This window comes from Natator depressus, chromosome 7 (assembly GCF_965152275.1).
Source record: "Natator depressus isolate rNatDep1 chromosome 7, rNatDep2.hap1, whole genome shotgun sequence".
NCBI lineage: Eukaryota > Metazoa > Chordata > Testudines > Cheloniidae > Natator > Natator depressus.
Genome location: NC_134240.1, coordinates 94,097,344 through 94,118,025, shown reverse-complemented (window position 1 = coordinate 94,118,025; position 20,682 = coordinate 94,097,344). Strand labels below are relative to the sequence as shown.

Sequence of the window (20,682 nt, the reverse complement as noted above, 5' to 3'; positions counted from 1 at the left end):
CATAAATAAAAGGGGGAATTAGACAACAAATTATACAAGTGCTGACTTCAGCGAGCAGCTGAAATCTGATTTAAAAGCCAGAATGCCACTTTTAAATAGGAATCAAGACCCAGGATAAATCCACTGGGATACTGTTGCCGATTAACTTAATTTGATTAGGTGCTGGACATTGCCATTGCTCCATAAAATGCAGCTGAAACAGCACTTCTCTAGGTTCAAACAAACTAACAGAAAAAAAGACTGTTAAAGAGTGCAGTCAGCCACGAAGATCTAGTAGAGCTCTGGATATTGCTGGTTTAAAACAGCATATTTACATTACACCGTGTAAATTAGTGCATCTGTAGCTTTCTGCGAACACCAGTTCTTTGACCTACATTCTGTATATTTCTTTAGCCCTTTAGCCTATTTACAGATTTAGATTTTTAAATGAAGATTAACATAGACATTTTATCACACAGATTTCCAGCACTGTCAAAACCAAGTGAGGATTTTGTGGAAGGTTGGAGTTTGAGGACAAGTAGAACAATTTTCCTACTTTAAAAAAAAAAGTGTGGTATTTTTTTTTTTAAACAGGTTGAATTTTGGCACTTCAAAAGAAGTGCTCATTTTGGAGTAAATCCATGATCACATTCAGGATGGCAGAAGTTTGGGACAATAATAAATTTATCACTTCTGTAGATTAATTTTAAGTAGGGCTTAATGAAGTCCAACCCCATTTGTGACATCACATAGATATGATTCTCAGGTGGAGAAAATTGGCATCATTCTATTGAAGATAAACTAGGCCAGTTTATACCAGTTTATTCTTCTTTCCAAGCCGGAAAGGCACAAGTGCTGCTGTTCTTAGTCTGCTGCTAAAACAGTTTGCATGAGAGAGAGACTGTAATGGTCTCAGCTGTACACACACACATACAGCAAAAATCCACAGCCTTATCTTCAAGAGCTGGAGAAAATTATTGGTATGGGAAAGTTACATATTGTTTCTGCAAATTCTGAACTTTCATTTCAGCCAAACTATTTTTCCCCCCCATTGCCAGGATACAGCCATCACAGGTAATAAATGTACTGCTGCCCTTTTAAATCAGATCTGCATAGAACTGCCTCCAGTACCAAGCTTAGCCCTGTCATTTAGCTCCCTGCCATTCACCTCAATGAGACCTCTCCTCTCCCGTCCATTCCCCTCAATGAGGTGTGAATGTCAGAGTCTGATCTGGATCACTTAAATACTAAGATTATTCAGCACAGGCTGATTATTCTTTGTCTTTCTTTAAACAAAAAGAAAAAAAAATAAGAAGGAAATTAATGCCAAGCTGTGCTAATGCAGTGTTGAGAGCGTACAGTTAAAAATGTTAAGTGAGAGAATACAAAAGTTAAAATCCACACAGCAATATTATCTCTGCTATGTCAGGGGTATATATTTAACAACATAAAGATAAATATATTTAGATATGCTTCTAACAAAATATAAAAATAGAAAACATTACATTGTATGCATTAAAAAGTTGTATTGACACATATGGCTAAGAAACTACTGGCCCAGAGACTTCCAAACTGCAGCTCACAGGGGAAGTCATTTTACATGGCCTTTGAAGCACACTTACTTCATTTTTAAAGCATTACTGAACTATTAAAAGATAACTTGTCTACCGCATTGCAGCTTTTCCATTTTACCATTCCATTTTGAAGCTCAGAGGAGACATATCTTCTGTTTCTAGACCCACTTATCCGTGATGCTGATGCATCAAAGAGCAATATGGTGTTGTTGACTTACCCGCTTAGTTTTTCCATCAGCTTTCAGTAGAAAGACACTGCAACACTAAACTTTTCAACTAACAAAAAGCTCCTTCTAAACTATTTAAATTAGTTTTTCCATAGTTTGCAAGTTAAACATTGCAGAATCCTTCACTAAAAGCAGTTGAAAGAAAGTCAGCATCATGACCTTAGTGATGTTCTTTGATGCATCTGAGCTTTGAAGCAGTAGCACAAAAGTGGGGAAGCAGCAAGGAGGCAGACAGGTTTACTGTCAAAAAGTATAAAAGCGCTTTACAATTTTTTAAAAAAATAAATCTAAGGTAATAAAAAAGGCAGGAGTATAATTCCTCTTTGTTTTTGCATTTTGATTTTGTTGGCAGCCAATTTCTCCAGCATTGACAGTAGGAAGATGCATATTAGAAGTGACATAGTACTGAGTTCAAGCAGCATAAACAGCAGTGCAAGCAGCAGATTTATATACTATAAACAGGGATTCTTTGTTGCAGGGGAGGAGAAGGGGACTCTGCCTATCTCTTAAACTGATCCCCAGTATATTTAGGCTTGGCTTTTTTGCCAATTTACACCCTTCCTCCACCACCACCTCTACCTGCCATTTCCTTCATTTCTGTGCTCTCGTGGCTTCTCCAACTGCAGCCTGATCCATTTATCAACCCCTTCTTCTTTCTTTACTTACCATCCTCTCTCTCTTCTCCCTGTGCTTCATCTGCCTAGTTTTATCTCTCTCTCTCTTTTTTAAACAGCTTTCTGTTTTCATTTCCCTATCCCTTAGTTTATATAGAGCAGCACAAGGTGAACTGCACTGCCCGCTTGTGTGACTGTCTGATTCCCTCGATTATAAGCATTGCTCCCACGAGAATAAGGGGGGTACCATGTGAAGTTTCCTTGGGGGGGATGAAGTGCTGTACTCCCAGTGTGCAGACTCTTACCCCAGCTGGAAGCATGGCACATTTTTCAATCTGGCACTAGCTACATAGTCCTGGAGAGCCCTCCCACAGCTCCCATTTGAAGTCTAAAGACAGCTGCCCAGAAGACAGTGTACTTTGCCCTGTATAAAGTGAGTAGGGTCCCTGTGAAAGAAGCTTTAAAGAAACATCAATAATAACAGGTTTCAGAGTAGCAGCCGTGTTAGTCTGTATCCACAAAAAGAAAAGGAGTACTTGTGGCACCTTAGAGACTAACAAATTTATTTGAGCATAAGCTTTCATGAGCTACAGCTCACTTCATCGGATGCATTCAATAATATCAGCAAAGATCCTTAATGGATCCTCACAGATCCTCCATGGACTTCAATGGAGCTATGGCAATTTACACCTGCTGAGGATCTGTCCCAATAAGTATACTCTGCATAACTAAAGTAGAAGCCCAGGACTCAGAAGGAAGGCTTGGGATTTCTTCAGAGACTGGAAGCTGACTGGAGGAAGGGAGCTAGGGCTGTGTTGTGTACCTATGGAGAAGGATCCAGGATCTACTGAGAAAGTTGGTAGGATAGTGTTTGGTCGGCTCAAAAGCTCTGAACCACCTTCACAGATATCTGTTAGGAGGCTTTTCCAAACCACTGAATCATTTGATGTCTGTTCCTAATTAACACACTGAAAAATACATATAATTCCAGAACTAATTTAAAATAATCCTCTCTCTACCACTTGAACTAAAAGCTGATCTTACTTAGCTTCTGGGCTTTTGACAATTCACCTCACAAAGAGAGTTGTCCTTTTACGTGAAGCAAAATGATTTCCAATGTAATGCCAAGAAAAGTTACTCTGAAAGCAATATGTCCTCCAAATACAAATACTATTACATTTCATATGAAAGACAAAAAAGAATGTGCCTGACTTGTAATCAATCCCTTTGAACAGTACAGAAATTAAATTTATAGTGATATTTTTACTAGCAATGAATGTAAGGAGAAGTAGCAGATTGATTATTCCCAAGGGACCATATTTATTGAGCTAAAATAGTTTAGGCACCTGCACAATCTAATATTCAAATCCTTTCTGGAGAGTTAAATATTAGTATCATAAGCATTTCTAAGGCACTCATCACCTATCTCTACATCAGCTTACAGTGCTGAATCCAGTGCTGCTAACAAAATTCTTTTATATTGTGACAAAGCTCTGTCCTTGTCTCTGTGGGTCGCGCATTTCCTGGCAGATTTTGCTAGCCTCAGAGGCTCACTGTGACCCTCCAAGTAACCCTTCTCTCTCTAGAGACAAGCATCACAGTCTACTGAGCCATTTTCATCATAAGCCAGCAAGGGAGGGGAGGAGAAGCTATCCTCCCTTGCACAGTCTCTGTTGTCTTCCAGTCTCAGTGATTAATCCGGGGGGGGGGCAAAAGGGGGAGCCCAGGCCCACCTTCTACACCAGGCTCCAGCCCAGGGACCCTAATAGTATCAGCTATGGTAGCTGACCATACAATTCCCTGGGCTACTTCCCCACAGCAGCCCCCACTTCCTCAAGCTACACTTCACCCTTACCTCAGGGCCTCCTTCCTTATGCCTGATATGGTGTGTACTGCTCAGTCTCTCCAACAGCACAACTTCCTCCCACAGCTCCTGACATCTACACCCACCTGACTAACTGGGAGGCTTTTAACTCGTTTCAGCCAGTCCCTGATTGGCTTCAGGTGTCCCAATCAACCTAGCGTTCTCCCTGCCTTCTGGAAAGTTCTTAATTGGCCCCAGGTGTCTTAATTGACCTGGAGCAGCTGCCATTTAACTTATCCTGGTACCAGGGATTTGTTTAGCCTGGAGCTAATATATCTATATCCCACTACTTTTCTATAGCCATCTGGCCTTGCCCCGTCACAATATCCAAATATTATTTTCTTCATACCTGCTTTTTCCATAAGTCAATCACGTTATGTAAAACTTCTTCCTCTTGTCTTAGCCCTGGACAGGTGATCAGAAAATCGACATCATGTCCAATCTTCTTACCCCTAGCAATAATAAATAGGATGAATAAAACAGTAAAGTTCCTGTTGAATTTCAGCCTTACTTTCAAAGAGAATATTTTTGCTGCATTATAAGAAGAGTTTGCAGGATAAAATGATAGCAATGTTTCTTCAAACAATCAAAATGGAATCTATTTCTTTTATCAGACCTGTCACTGTTCTTTGTTAAGCAATAATTTACAGTATTTGATGTATTTCTTCTGTTGTTCAAACTAGATAATACAGATCCTTTTGGTAACTTGAGATGTTAAATCTCTCACCTCAAATCTTAGAAAAGAAGAAGGAAATCATAATCAGGATATAGTAGTATATATTATGAATCCAGAGCAGTAGCAGCTGATAAACTTGCCAATCTAACTGCTGTAGACTCTAACATTCTTTAGATTTTGATGGAACATTTTGAATTAACAAAAAGTGTGATTACAGGTAATTGTATTCCTCCCTATTATGACAGACATAAAATATCTGTATGTAGGACATTTCTTCTATTTAAAACGTTTGTTTTGTTTTAACGTAATAGTTCAACTTTAATGGGACTACTCATATGATTGTTTACCATAGTGAATAAAGATTCTACAGTCAAGTCCCAACTCCCATGTTAATGGGTTTAACTGGAAATGTCATTTAGAGAAAAAGAATTATTTTCTTATGTGATGGTCTCTTGTCTTTCTTTACTTAAATCCAAGTGTCCAGCTTGCCCTGAACACCCTCAAGTTTGATTCATTTTGACAAGTTCATACTATGGTGTAAATGTTAAAAGTCAACATATCAAAGTAACTCGACATAACAGGGAGTAATAATCATGAACTAGAACCTGCCACCTCTCTCTAGGTCTTTTGGGAGGATTAACAAATTACTATTTATAAATGAGTTTTGGAGATTAAAAGAACTATACTTGAGCTAAGTAAGGGCCCAATAATGCTCCTGTTGAAGTCAATGAGCTTGACTGGTGTTAGCAGGTAAACAAGATATAATGGGGGTCATCTTTAGATTTTTGAAGCATTTGTGACTTATTTGAGGGTGACGTTCACCTGTGGAGTGTAGAACCAGCATGAGGTGTTCATCCCAGTTTAAGCACTGCCGCGGGGCTTGCTTGCACATCTCTGCATAGTCCCCACCTAGGCCATCTCAAAGATCTGTGATTGGGCAGGTAAGGGGACAGAAGTCATGCAACCTGTACTGGCAACAGATCTAGTGGCCCCCAAACCTGTGTATTTAGTACAGAGGAGCTGGAATCACTGTTCCAGCTCATAGCCTGTGGTAGCAGAAACTGGATGGAGTGCAATTTACTGCAGCCCTGACTCCGGCCCTGTGTTGGAGGAGTAGATTTTACCTCCCCAGTCTACTGGCATTTCTTCCACAGAAAGTCTTATTACTTAAACATTATGCAAGATGAGTGAATTACACTCTTGGTGCATGGTCAATACTCTATATGTCATACAGTGTATAGTATGGAACTTCCATATATTATGATATAATTCAGGTGTGAGTTTCAGTTCTCCATTATTCCCAGCTGGGGTCCAAATTCCTCTGGCACACTGCAAAGAGAATTTTTCCTCCTAAATCACATTTAAGCTTTAAGGCAATCAAATCAATGAAACTGTGGGGAAATGACTCATTCAAAAGCAAGTGACAGATCTCTAGGAAACAAATAATGTGAAATAATTGTCGCACAATGTGTCTGAAAATTGGAAATATCCAAGACAAAAGATTTCCATTTTAAAATGTGTGGGAGCCAGCATTATGATTTAACCAAATATTCCTTTCTCCTACAGTGTTTCATAAAACTGAATCAGATTTCCTTAAACCTGGAATATTTGTAAGAATTGATATGGCTGACAGACATGTCAACTGGCATCCATACGACAGAAAATCCTATATTGACAGGCAAGATGCTAGAGTAGATGCAGCAGAGAGCTCTAAGGAAATGAAAATCAGTTTTACATTTGACAAACAGACTAATTTACGATAATGCAACTATTGTGCAGTGACTGCACAAACTAAGTCAAAATCTCTTAAGAAGGTGGAAATGATCTTAAAAGAAATTTCAAATAAAGCATTAGTCTACGCATAAAGTCAGAACAGCAGTTCAAACCTTGAGAAGTTAAAATAATTAAAAAATATTCCATGCAACAGATTTTCACTTACACTGTAAGATGGAATCCATTATATTGTAAATTATTATAATTATACAGAGAGAGATGGCGAGTAAGGTAATATTGGACCAACTTCTTTTGGTGAAAGAGACAAGCTTTTGAGCTCCACAAAGCTCATTTTCAGGTCACACCAACTCTGTGGAGCTTGAAGGCTTGTGTCTTTTCACCAACAGAAGTTGGTCCAATAAAAGATACTACCTCACCCACCTTGTCTCTCCTGTATCATGGGGCCAACACGATTTCAACAATACTGCAAACTATAATTATACCGAGCTTTTATATAGCAATTTTCATTTAAATGTCTCAAAATGCTTTTCAGAGGAGGCATTACTTTCCCAATTTTAGAGAAGTGGAAAGTAAGATGGTAAGATGAGGTAAGATGACTTGCCCAATGTCATACATACTAGGCAGCGAAGAGCCAAGAATAAAGAGGTTGTCTCCTTACTCCTATCCAGTGCCCTAGCCACCAGTCCATATTGTCTCCCTAGGAGTGTTATTAGGGGAAAATCATTCTTGCTCAAAATAATCATGTTTTGTGCAGGAAATTGGGAGGGTAAGAACCTTACAGGCCATGGGGCTGAAACCATTTCTCCATTGTTGTCATTCCGACCTATGCACTGGTATAGTAATCTCTGCCCCTCCACACCTGCATGCAGCAATTTCAGCTAGGGTTGTCAACCCTCCAGAATTGACCTGGAGTCTCCCGGAATTGGCATAGATCTCCCAGTGACAACTGAAAGCAATCCAGGAGATTTTAATGTCATTTTCTTAAAATATCCTATTATGTCATGTTGGAAAAAAATATCTCCCTGAATAGTTTCAGTCAGAGTTGCCAACCCTAATTTGGGCTAACAGCTCAACATGCTCAGGCAACTATACTGTACTTGCCTCTAAAGTTCCATGAGTACATTCACTTTTTCTACTGTTTGGCCAAGCATAGGGCACGAATTAAAATGCTTTATCACACACGATGTTAGAGTGTTTAGGTCTAATATACAAACACTACATAAAAAGAATAAAATTATTATGATTGTTATTAGAGAGACAAGGCAGGAAAGGTAATATATTTTATTGGACCAACTTCTGGTGGGGAAGGTACAAGTGTTCCAGATTCCCCATCAAATTAACTCTCGTTGGATTTACCCTCTTTTTTACACAGTCAGATCACTACTGGGAGACTCTCAGCCTAATTTCCCTCTGAAATATTTACCAAAGAGTTTATTTAATTCTACACTTGTTGGTTGTTCCCCCCTCAAAATAGGAAAATAATGTAGTAAGCTCAAATTTTGCATAGTGTGTTTAAGAGGGATAAATGTTTAATGCCTACACATTATGCACAAACACTCAGGAAAGTGCATAAGGGGTGACATCCTGTTTCCATTGGCACAAATCTCATTGGCTTCATCGATTAAAGAGGGTCAGGATTTCATCCATGGAATGGATATGGGGCCATGGGAGTTTTTGGCACTGTACAACTAGTGCATATGGGGCTTGATTGTGCAAGGTGCTGAGTAGGGGGGTCTAATTTCAGAAAAATTCTGGGTGATGGGGCACAGTTATGGCAGCAACACAGAACATTCTCTGTCCCAAATAGCACCACAAATGAGAAAAGCTAGGTAATTACTGCTTTCCTAAGGATTGCATCCAAAGTCTAGGGGGAGAAAGGGAGGGAGCAAAAAGTGGAAAACCTAATGGAGTATATGGATCTATGAAAAGTCTGTGGAAGGAGAAAATGAAATTCGGGGGGAGGGGGGAGGCAGGGGAACTGCCCCCTTTGCTCAATAGCAAATGACACTGCTGCTACTGAACACTCTGGTCCCAACCGAGCAGAGCACTTATGCACTTCTTAATTTTATGCATGCGCATAGTCCCATTGATACTTCAAGATTTAAAGTTAAGCATGTGCTCAAGTGCTGTTCTAGATTGGGACCAGAGTGCACAGCACCTTGCAGGATTGAGCACGCAGTAATAGGAACTGTCCTAATCATCTGTGCTGATATGGAGGCAAGCCTTAAGAATATAAAAGAAGAATATTTAAATATGTATTCAATTCTTGTTAAACTAAACTGGTATAAAGTTAAGTGTCTTACTATTCAGTTAATTAACCTTAGGTTGTTGGGTTTGCTTTTTTTTAAAAAAAAAAAACCTACTAAATTCCAATTCACCACACTGGTATAGCATTATTATGGAACATGAATAATAATGATTAAAGGATAATGTAATTGACAACTCAGATGATATTTTTCCATAAGGACAACACATGCGATACTTTCAGTTACACAGTATATTTTTGGGACCTCTTTATTTCACTTTAATAACTATGTCATATCATCACTGATCCTAACAACTAGTTGCTTTTAATTCAATTCAAAGAATGGAGCAGGCTGCCACTGGATTTTGTTAAGGTTAGATGGAGTAGCATTTTGCTAACACACAAAAGGTTCACTAATGGAATGGATTGAACAACCTTTTTGCAGAGAAAAGTCATGTGTCAAAACCCTGGAAGCCATTTAGTATACCATGCTTATATAGAGTTCAAATGGATATGGAGGAAGATACTGGATTTCCATTTCTATGCTCCCATTTTGGTAAAATATAAGCTTACCTTAACCTTCCATGCCCTTGTAGTATAAGGAATACAGAACAAACTGCAACATCTTATGTTTGTCAGAATACTTGCTTACAGCAGTGGTTCCCAAACTTGTTCCGCTGCTTGTGCGGGGAAAGCCCCTGGCGGGCCGGGCCGGTTTGTTTACCTGCCGTGTCCGCACATTCGGCCGCTCGCAGCTCCCAATGGCCGTGGTTCGCTGCTCCAGGCCAATGGGAGCTGCTGGAAGTGGCAGCCAGTACGTTCCTTGGCCCGCGCCACTTCCAGCAGCTCCCATTGGCCTGGAGCAGCGAACCACGGCCACTGGGAGCCGCGATCGGCCGAACCTGCGGACGCGGCAGGTAAACAAACCGGCCCGGTGCGCCAGGGACTTTCCCCGCACAAGCGGCGGAACAAGTTTGGGAACCACTGGCTTATAGTATCCAAACATATAACAGGGAAGTAAAATAAAATACTGTACAATACCTTCAGATAGATCTGATACAGTTTTAAATGGCTTTAGACGAGAACCAATTCATAGCCTTTACAAGTGATATTTTGTTGTGCTTAAATATTACTATTTATTGTTTACATCTCACCAGAGCCCACAGTGTGCTACGCCCTGTTAACAAAAAAAGGAAGACACAGAAGTAAGATTTTCAAGGCAGGAACTAAGTGATATATTCTTCAACCACCACCATCTCCTCCTCCTTGGTGCTCCTGTTAGTTACCAAGTCTCCTGTTGACATTTTCTGATAACATCTAGGTCTTTCTTTCATTATTCTTGTACTGGATTGGCGGTCGTCCTTCCCCCTCTGGCTCAGAGGGAGGCCACTCTGCCTCACTATGTCAGTAATCACAGTCAAGCAGCAGGGGAATTAGCAAATCACTGGGCTAGGGCCCTGGTCCTTTGGGTGGGGTAGGACACTAAGCAGTTTAAAGGCTCTGGCTCTCTGGGCAGGGCAGAGCAACAAGTAGTCTATGGGGCTCTGGCTCTCTGGGCAGGGCAGAACAGTAAACAGTCTCAGGAGCTCTGGTCCCCAGGCAGGCAGAGCAGTAAGCAGTCTCTCGCTGGGCAGACCACAGGCAAACACAGGCCATTCAGCCTCAGGTGGGGAGGCTGCCACCCCATGGGGGGTGGAGGAGGGTTGGAAGCAAGGGGTACAGGGACCTGGGCCCACCCTACTCCATCGGGTCCCAGCCCAGGGCCCTGACAGTGATGGAGGGCTCCACCACTGGGTCAGCAGGGATCCCACTGAAATACGCTGACTCATGTTCTGATAGAAAAATCTGACTAAAGTCTGGTTTCCCTGGGCTACTTCCTACCACAGTCTGGGGACTGGGCTCCATGGTCCAAGGGTCCTCCATCTCTCCTTGGGGTATTTGGCAGCCGGCCATCCTAGCAGCTCTTCTCCACTTAGGGTGACCAGATTTTATAGGGACAGTCCCAATGTGTGTGTCTTTCTTATATTGACTCTTATTACCCCCCACCCCCATCCCAATTTTTCACACTTGCTGTCTGGTCACCCTATCTCTACTCAGTCTTCTCTGGGTAAATGGCAGCTGACAGTCCCAGCAGCTCCTCTCCGCACTCAGTCTCCTCTAGGGTCAGGGTACTACCCGACTCTGTAGCGCAGCCAGAGGCCTACAGCAGACTAGAGACGTCTGACTGTCTCCTTCACTGGCTCTGGCCCAACTGAGCCAGAGGCCCCTCCTCTTATAGTTCCTGTCCCACCTCTCAGCTTCCAGCGCAAGGGGCAGGACCAGCTTGGCTCTGCCCACCAGAGAGCAGAGGGGTGGTTTCTCCCCCTCTGGTTTGGAGGGAGGCCACTCCGCCTCACTACAATTCTCTCATAAATTTTGAGAAACACAGCCCAATGATTTCGACCTCTCTCTTATTGGCTTCTTCCACCTTTACTTTTCTATAAGGCATTATTACATCAGATACGGTGCTTTCCTTTTTTGCACAACATTTTATCTGCTAATCACTTTGTATTTTGAACCATTCTGTGCTCTATTACTGTGGAAAAACAGATGTTTTCTCCACTGAAATTTTTCTTTAAGTTAATGCTGTAGTAGCCTTTCTACTTGATAGAGCCAGAAGAGTTCCCAGAAGTCACCTACTACAGGACAGGCCTAACAAAGAAAATAACAGAACGCCACTAGCCGTCACCTTCAGCCCCCAAGTAAAACCCCTCCAACGCATTATTAAGGATCTACAACCTATCCTGAAGGATGACCCAACACTCTCACAAATCTTGGGAGAAAGGCCAGTCCTTGCCTACAGACAGCCCCCCAACCTGAAGCGAATACTCACCAACAACCACATACCACACAACAGAACCACTAACCCAGGAACCTATCCTTGCAACAAAGCCCGTTGCCAACTGTGCCCACATATCTATTCAGGGGACACCATCACAGGGCCTAACAACATCAGCCACACTATCAGAGGCTCGTTCACCTGCACATCCACCAATGTGATATATGCCATCATGTGCCAGCAATGCCCCTCTGCCATGTACATTGGTCAAACTGGACAGTCTCTACGTAAAAGAATAAATGGACACAAATCAGATGTTAAGAATTATAACATTCATAAACCAGTCAGAGAACACTTCAATCTCTCTGGTCACGCAATCACAGACATGAGGGTCACTATCTTAAAGCAAAAAAACTTCAAATCCAGACTCCAGCGAGAAACTGCTGAATTGGAATTCATTTGCAAATTGGATACTATTAATTTTGGCTTGAATAGAGACTGGGAGTGGCTAAGTCATTATGCAAGGTAGCCTACAACCCCCCCCCAAGACGTTCTGGTTAAACTTGGATTATTGCTGTGCACATTGTAAGATGAGCTATTGCCAGCAGGAGAGTGAGTTTGTGTGTGTGGTTTTTGGAGGGGGGTGTGTGTGGGGGGGGGGGGTGAGAACACCTGGATTAGTGCTGGAAATGACCCACCTTGATTATCATGCGCATTATAAAGAGAGGTTTCAAAGAGGGATGGGCTATTACCAGCAGGAGAGTGAGTTTGTCTGTGGGGGGGGGGAGGGGGAAGGGTGAGAAAACCTGGATTTGTGCTGGAAATGGCCCTCCTTGATGATCACTTTAGATAAGCTGTTACCAGCAGGAGAGTGGGGTGGGAGGAAGTTTTGTTTCATGGTCTCTGTGTGTATATAATGTCTTCTGCAGTTTCCACGATATGCTATGCATCCGATGAAGTGAGCTGTAGCTCACGAAAGCTCATGCTCAAATAAACTGGTTAGTCTCTAAGGTGCCACAAGTACTCCTTTTCTTTTTTCTTTTTACGAATACAGACTAACATGGCTGTTACTCTGAAACCTTTCTACTTGTATATTTCTTCTTAGCCCTAGCTCTCTCTGTGTTTCCACTGACAATCTTTCAACATGTACATATTTGTTTTGATATTTCTAAAAGCTTGTTCTGATCGCCATAAAAATTTCCTACTTGGTCAAGCCATATGTTGTATGTTGTGGAATAAACCTGAATGATCTATGTTGGCAATCTAAGAAGCATTAGTACTGGTCAGGACTTGGATAAGAGACTATTATAGAAAACACAGTAACCTTAAGAGCTTTACTAAATCAGGGACTATATAAAAACTTCTGCCCCAATCACAACTCAGTGGTTTTAGGAACTATCCCTAATGTTCAAAAAGCTCACTTAAGAATAATCTTGAAGAGTCAAGGATAGTTTAGAAATGAGGAAACCAAATCAGTCCTGCCTTGAAGCTGGGGGGGGAAATCAGATTACCTACTAAAAGTTCCTTTAAATCCAAATGAGTCCTCCTGCATACCAAGAATATCTGAATTAACAAGAAGTTCTGTCTATTTAGTTTTACAAAGAGGACACTTGATCATAGTCTATAAGTCCTTAAGGGGAATGGGAGGTAAGAATTCTCTTAATACAAAGCTATTTAATCTAGTAGATAAAGGCATAATAAACAGCTTCAAGCTGAAACTACAGTGAATTCAGATGAAATATCAAGCCTTTTTTTGTTTTGCTTTTTTAAACAGCCAGGGTAATTAACCATTGGAACAATTTACCTAGGGGCATATGGATTCACAGTCACCTGAAGTCTTTAAACCAAGATTGGATGTCTTTCTAAAAATTATTCTCTGGATCAACCAGAAGTTATGAGCTTGATGCAAGTACCACTGGGTGAAATTCTATGCCTCTGTTATAGATGAGGTCAGACTAGAATATCATAAAGGTCCCTTCTGGCTTTAAAATCTATGATTCTGTGAGCAATACATATTCCATTTATTTAAGTTATATGATTGCAGTACTTGGTGATTCTTCTTTATAGCCAACATTTTTAAAATAAATTTACAGGCTCATATTAAATTGATAATGGGATTATTACAGTTTTTTCAAATCCTTCTTAATCAAGACTCTGCTTGATTTTGTTTTTGTGTGAAGAAAGTATATAAGAGTTGAATCATTCACCTCAGAGCTGTCCCTCTCTACTAAAGAGCAAATTGTTTGGCTGATTTATAATTAGAAACCCAATGAATATTGTTCAGCTGTTTGGAAGTTCTTGAGCAGGAATGTGATTTACTAATAGTGTTTTCAGGCCAGTCAAAGAAATCTTTCCTCAGAGCTGCCATATACTGTAATTTAACCAGCCCTCAAATGCATCTTGTGAAGGGCACTAGAACGTTCTCACTAGGGGAAAAAAAGGCACTCAATATTTAAAAGGAGAAAGAGGTTTTTCAGGTAGTTGCTGAGACAAATCACCAGGGATGAATTTGGCCCACTGGCTCTAAATTCTCAATGCCTAGATTAAAAGCAGGCCAGCCAATTTCTATTTGTGTTTCTCAGAGAAACAGATGGAACATTTCCATTTTAAAAATTGTTCAGTTTGCAACATTCATATCACAGCCGAGCCACTGTCTATTCAGCAAGCCTTACCTACTCCACACTCAGGCAAAACTCATTGACAGCATGGGAGCATTATAAATGCTGAACGTGATCCATGAGGGCCCAATCCTGCATACACTTACACATATGCTTTACTTTACATGTGAGTATTCCAATTGAGTTCAAAGGGACTATTCGTGTACATATAATTAAGCATGTACATAAGAACTTCCAGAATCACAGCCTATGAGAATAACAGCTAAACATTGTCAATATCTGGTAAACAGCATTACATGATAAAGGTCATAAACTGATCAATGTCCCAGTGAATGAACTAAGAGTCCATTACATAACAGACCATCAAGCATCAAATATCACATTCATTCAACATCATAGGACACCATTAACATGTCTGAGAGACCTTGTATGTCATAATGTTTTATAGGAAGGAATAACAGAAAATAGAAAGACTAGAAATATTTAGAATGTAGAATGTGAGGTTTCTTGCTCTTTCTTTAAGTTTTTCTCTTAATTTTCTCTGAGAAAGAAAAGTCTAGTGTGTAGAGGAAAGTACATGAACTAATAAGCACTGGATATTAGATAATGTTCTGAGTTTACAGTGTGAGAGAACTGGGCTGTACTTACCAAAATAGTAGAGTCACATTTACACTATATTCTCATTTCACACATTTAAACTGTATAAATAATGCTAATGGATATTTTTACCCATATCATTTCCCTGCCTTTTCATTGAGAAGAAGAAGAAGAAGAAACCTCAGCTGTGAAATAGCTGTCAGAGAATGATGGCTATCAGGAAAGACAGCGAAACAATGAGCCCATCAGGAATTGTTGCACAAACAATATGCACTATATATTTATAAAACATAGCTCTTAAGGCTTCCAGTCCTTTTCTTGTTGAATCATTTTTTGCTAGGGAAAGATGGGATAACTAGTAAAGAAGAATCCCAGTCCAGAATTGTGTGGAGCATGGGTTTAGGATATCATATGGAGAGTGTGAACAAAATATCATGAGATAAAAAAAAATCCTCCAAAGAACTTAGATTAAAATGAATCCTGCTGAAAGTAATTTCTAGAGTGGGCTGGACACCAACTGAGATGCTGGAAGCTGATATAAAAGAAAATGGTAAGTCCTTTAATTGTGGGAAGAAATATGGGAATTTACTACATGTTAAATTAAGTGCATGTCCCACAACATACCTCTTTTTGGAAAAGCAAGGAACAGAGCTCATAGACAGATACATCCTCAAGTGATCTGAAAATGTCTAATGCCACCTAAATAATCCCTTGAATATAGATAACCACATGTATAACTGTCTATGAAAAGCCAAACACAATTGCTAAAGTGATGACAATCTGACAATGGAAAAGAAAATAAATATTGCAGAATGATACACTGAGTTAATGGAACTAACAAATAGAGGTACAGCAAAATCATCTTTTGTTTAAGTGGCAAACAGATTTTGTAGGCAAGAGGAGAGTTATTTTTAGATATGACAACGAATCATTTATTGATACCATACAATACATATTACTGTTGTTAAATTAGACATACACATTCAAATTAGAGTATCTTCAATGTGCAGAGTAGGCATACACACGTAATTACACATATACACATTCACACCCTTTTAAGACCCCCAACATTAGCGTTCTTCAATGCCCCCTCAATATTTGTTGTGGGGACGGTTTTTCCCCTTCACTATGGATCTGATCCAACTCCCATTGCAGTCAATGAGAGTTGGCTCTGGCCCTACACCAACAGCACCCAGTAGAGGAGGCCAAGAAATCTTGACTTTTAATGCATAAAGGAGCATTGGTGGGGGTAGTTCTCACCCCAATGCTTTCAGGTAACTTGGGGATAGTGGGAGGTTAGCCTGCCTTATGAGAAACTAGATCCAAACATGATCACTCTTCCACACCCAGGCATGGACAGGATTTTTACAATAATTAGGACTATAACTTTTGCAGATTTAATAGGCAAACATAGGAAGAGAAAGTCCTTGAATTGTTAGTATTGAAGTGTGGGAGGCAGGGAATTCAGAGGGAAATCCTGGCCCCAGGGATGCTAATGACAAACACATTGAATTCAATGTGGTCAGGATTTCACCACCCATGAACTTCTCATTCACTGCAGTAATGCCACAGATTACCAGGAGCTTCTTGAACTAAACACAATAAGACTATATTAAATTAAGTAATTACTAGTTTTATGAATGTGTCCACACCACATGAGCATCTAAATTACATACCACCAGCTAACTACAAGTGAAACTGTAGTGTGGTGGCTGCCCCACTCCTATACTGGAGGGGGCTCCAGCAGGCCAGAGAGGCTGTGCGGGTGGGCGGCCAATCAGAGAAGGCTTGCTAGGGAGCCAGAGGCTGAGTAAGAGACAGCCAATCAGGGCCAGGCTCAGCCCTATATAAAGGCTGCCCAGGAAGGGAACAGGTGGTCTCTCCCAGGTCTTCAGAGTGTGAAGGTCTGTCTCCTGGGGCAGGGCAGGGCAGGGCAGGGCAGGGCTCGGGCTCGGGCTCGGGCTCGGGCTCGGGCTCGGGCTCGGGCTCGGGCTCGGGCTCGGGCTCGGGCTCGGGCTCGGGCTCGGGCTCGGGCTCGGGCTCCAGCCCGGTATCTGCCAGGTTGCAGGCCCAGAGGGAAGAGCTGGGCTGATGCAAAGGGGACAAAGGGGAAGCGACCCATGGAGAGAGGCAGACAAGGGGAGAGAAGAAGGGCAGGAAGGCTGCCGCCAAAGGGTCCCTGGGTCCCCCCTTTCCCCCTTGCACATACACCCAGCCATTGGATGTGGTGATAGTGGACTGCACTGGACCCCTGGCAAAAGGGGTTAGACTTTAGGGTGTGGTTGGCAGCTGTGGCTGGGTGAAGTGAAAGACTGCTGATAACCCCCTGCCCCCATAAGGGGGTGAACGAGGACTAGGGGGCACTGCCGGAGGGCAGTGTCTTGAAGAGGACGCTGCAAGAAGGGAGCAACATGGGTCCAGGCGCCAAGAGAGGGCGAGAGATGGACAGGATGGATGCTCCACACTGGACTGAGCTAATTCCCTGACGAGTCAGCAGGAGACCCTGTGGTGGTGAGTCCCAACCCTGTCACAGAAACCCATAACTGAAACCTCTACTAGAATATTGTCTCACTGACTGCACTGGAACCATCATATAACCTAAGACTGATTAATTGAAGGTAGACTCTTCTGTGGTTTTTTTTCAGAATCCAGGACTTAACTCTGGACCTGAGGCAATGGTTATGTATTAGGGTTTCAGTGGCAGGATGACTTACCCGGCCACCAACATCTGTGCTCTTCCTAGGCTTCAGGCCCAGATTTTTAAAAAGATATTTTTTGTGTTTCTCTGCTCGGAAGCCAAAATTCCATTGACAGCTGATGAGATTTAGACTCCTATATGCCTAAATCCCTTTTGAACATGAGATTTAGATACCTAAATCAGTTGGGCATTGCAACACTAAGTGCAGTGACACCTAAAAATCTGGGCCCAAGAAACTAGGAAGATTATTGATTTTGCTGGATATTATTGTGATGGGTTTGGTCACAGAGACCCCCTTGGGACTGTCACCTTATGTTCTGAAATTACCTCTGATCCTGTTGTCCCTGCCACCTTGGGACTCCAGAACCCTGCCTTGTTGAGCCAGACATGCTAGCCTGCTGCTACACTGACTCAGAGTCTGGGCTACGCCCCCAAAGCTGCAGACTTTAACCAAAAACAGCTCAGCAGGTTACCTCTCCAGCACCCAGACATCCAGTTCCCAATGGGATCCAAACCCCAAATACATTTGTTTTACTCTGTATAAAGCTTACACAGGGTAAATTCATAAATTGTCCACCCTCTATAACACTGATAGAGAGATATACACAGCTGTTTGCTCCCCCTAGTATTAATCACTTACTCTGGGTTTATTAATAACCAAAAGTGATTTTATAAAGCATAAAAAGTAGGATTTAAGTGGTTTCAAGTAATAACAGACAGAACAAAGTAAGTCACCAAGTAAAATAAAGCAAAAACATGCAACACATAACACAAAGCAACTGATTACAGATAATATCTCACCCTCAGAGATGTTCCAATAAGCTTTCACGGACTAGACTCCTTCCTAGTCTGGCCCAATCCTTTCCCCTGTACAGTCCTTGTTAGCCCCTTATTACCACCTGAGATGTCTGCTGGAACTTTCTCATGACTACCCCCCTTGTCCTGTTCCACCCCCTTTTGTAGCTTTGGCACAAGGCAGGAATCTTTTGTCTCTCTGGGTCCTTCTAAATGGAAAAGTACCAGATTTAAGATGGATTCCAGTATCATGTGACAGGATCACATGTCCTGTGAGACCCCAGCCTCCATTCTTCCTGGGATGGCCCACATGTGCACAGGAAGGTTTGCAAGTAAACAGAGCCATTTACAGTTCATTGATTCTGAAGCACCCTTCATGGCTTCCACTTAATATGTTTACATCAGTAATACAAGTTTATATCTTATTATCCTAACTCCAGACATAGAAAGAATACATGTGAACAAATAGGATGAACACACTCGGTAGATCATAACCTTTGTAATGATACCTTACAAGAGACCTTTTGCATAAAGCATATTCCAGTTGCATCATATTTACATTCGTGCATATTTTCATAAAGCATACGGAGTGCAACATCACAATTATTATTATAATTAGTTCAGTGCCAACTGTGAACTAGGTGCTTTCCAGACAGAGTCAAAATTGTGAGGATGCATTCATGATGGAAGCTTTATGCCAAAGAGCTTTTTTGAATGAAAGGAGTAAGTGTGTTTCTCAGCATTTACAATAATGGAAACTGGAAAATGCACAAAAATTAGAAAATTAGGAATAATGTAACAAATATTTTGCAGTTTATAATAAAATACTAGTTATTTTCTCTGAGATTTTATGCAGAAAAGGTCGTTTCATCAAAAAAATGTAAATTGGATAATCTGATCAACCCCATACTCAATGTTAACAGCCTTTGTGGCAGCATCATTATTATACCAGTACATGGCTATCACAAATGCCCAGCTAAACCCTAGATACCACACATAAGCCATTCTTCAAATCCATGTCAGTTTTAGCTCAGCAGTTCCCGTTAATATTCAAGTCAGGTCTGCATTTTTCAAAACCGTATATAGATACAACAGTGTCAATGCAATGTCAGTTCGCATACATACAGAAAGGTAGTAGGAGAAGAAAGTCTTATTGAAGTGAACTGAAGTTAATGACCCAAAAACCACCGACATAAGGGAAAACACAGAAATAGCAGAAAGCAAAAAGTTACCATTTTCAGATTTGACTTATGCTTTGCACCTTCTCTTCGCTTTGTTAACAAAGTGAAAGTGAAAGGAGAGCATATTCAACAAGAAGAAATCCCAGGTATTCAACCATATAAACTTTGCACCAAGTTCACATGCACACTAGCTGTACAATCTTTACACCTTCATCTGTCAATGGGGACAAAGATACAAGATGAATGTGGAAGCCAGATGAAAGACTTTCCTTTATAATTCATCATGTCATATGGTCAGAAGGCAGATCTAGACAGTTCGTCATGTCAAATGTGTAGTAAAACAAACATTTCAAGTGTTGTAGCTATCCTAACCACATAGAGCCCATCCTGGAGTCCTAACTCAGGGAAGACATTGCAGTATTGGAAAGGTAAATAGGAAGTCAGAGAGACAAGTAATTCAGTGCAACTTATATTTGCATATGCAAGCACCTAATTTGGCCCAAAGATGTGTCAACCATCCCACGCTTAAGCTCCTGTTCACCATACATTTTCTGTTTGGCTAAAGCAGGTGGTATTTGTTGCTTTAGAAAAAGCAAATAACTTTTTATCCCCCTTCCCAATACTTAGTCTTTAATTTTCAAGAATCAAAATAAAATAACATACTTATGGGAAATGAGAAAAAGAATAATGCCTACTTTGTCTCATCCAGGTGGGGAAAGGTTCTTTGTCTCACTTTCTACCCCTACACTTTGCTTAGGGCACTAGGATCCCAATTGTCCTGATTGGATGATTCACTGCTGGGCACCCTGACTGGTCACCTCTTCCCTCCAGGATGGGGGTGATGATGATATTAAATATAATATCTGCTGAAGTAGGGACTGTTTTAAGCATGATACTTAGGCCAAAATTTTGAAAGTGATCTTTGATTTTGGGTGCTTCAGGTTTCAGTTTTTCAGATTGGGCTTTATTTTCAGAAGTGTGCACCAGTCATAACTACAGCTGAAGTCAACGGGAGATGTGGGAGCTTTCCGAAAAGCCAAACCCAAAGTGACTGAAGTTTTA

General features: G+C 41.2%; 1 protein-coding gene across 1 annotated transcript in view; it reads right to left on the bottom strand.

Moving 5' to 3' along the window:
* The window catches only part of DNTT (DNA nucleotidylexotransferase), a 212,136-nt gene that overhangs the window by 34,515 nt on the left and 156,939 nt on the right, over nucleotides 1-20,682 (bottom strand). Inside the window, exon 10 of the mRNA XM_074959644.1 lies at nucleotides 4,608-4,710. Within this exon, the coding sequence (XP_074815745.1) occupies nucleotides 4,608-4,710 (103 nt within the window). The remainder of the gene's footprint in view (nucleotides 1-4,607; nucleotides 4,711-20,682) is intronic.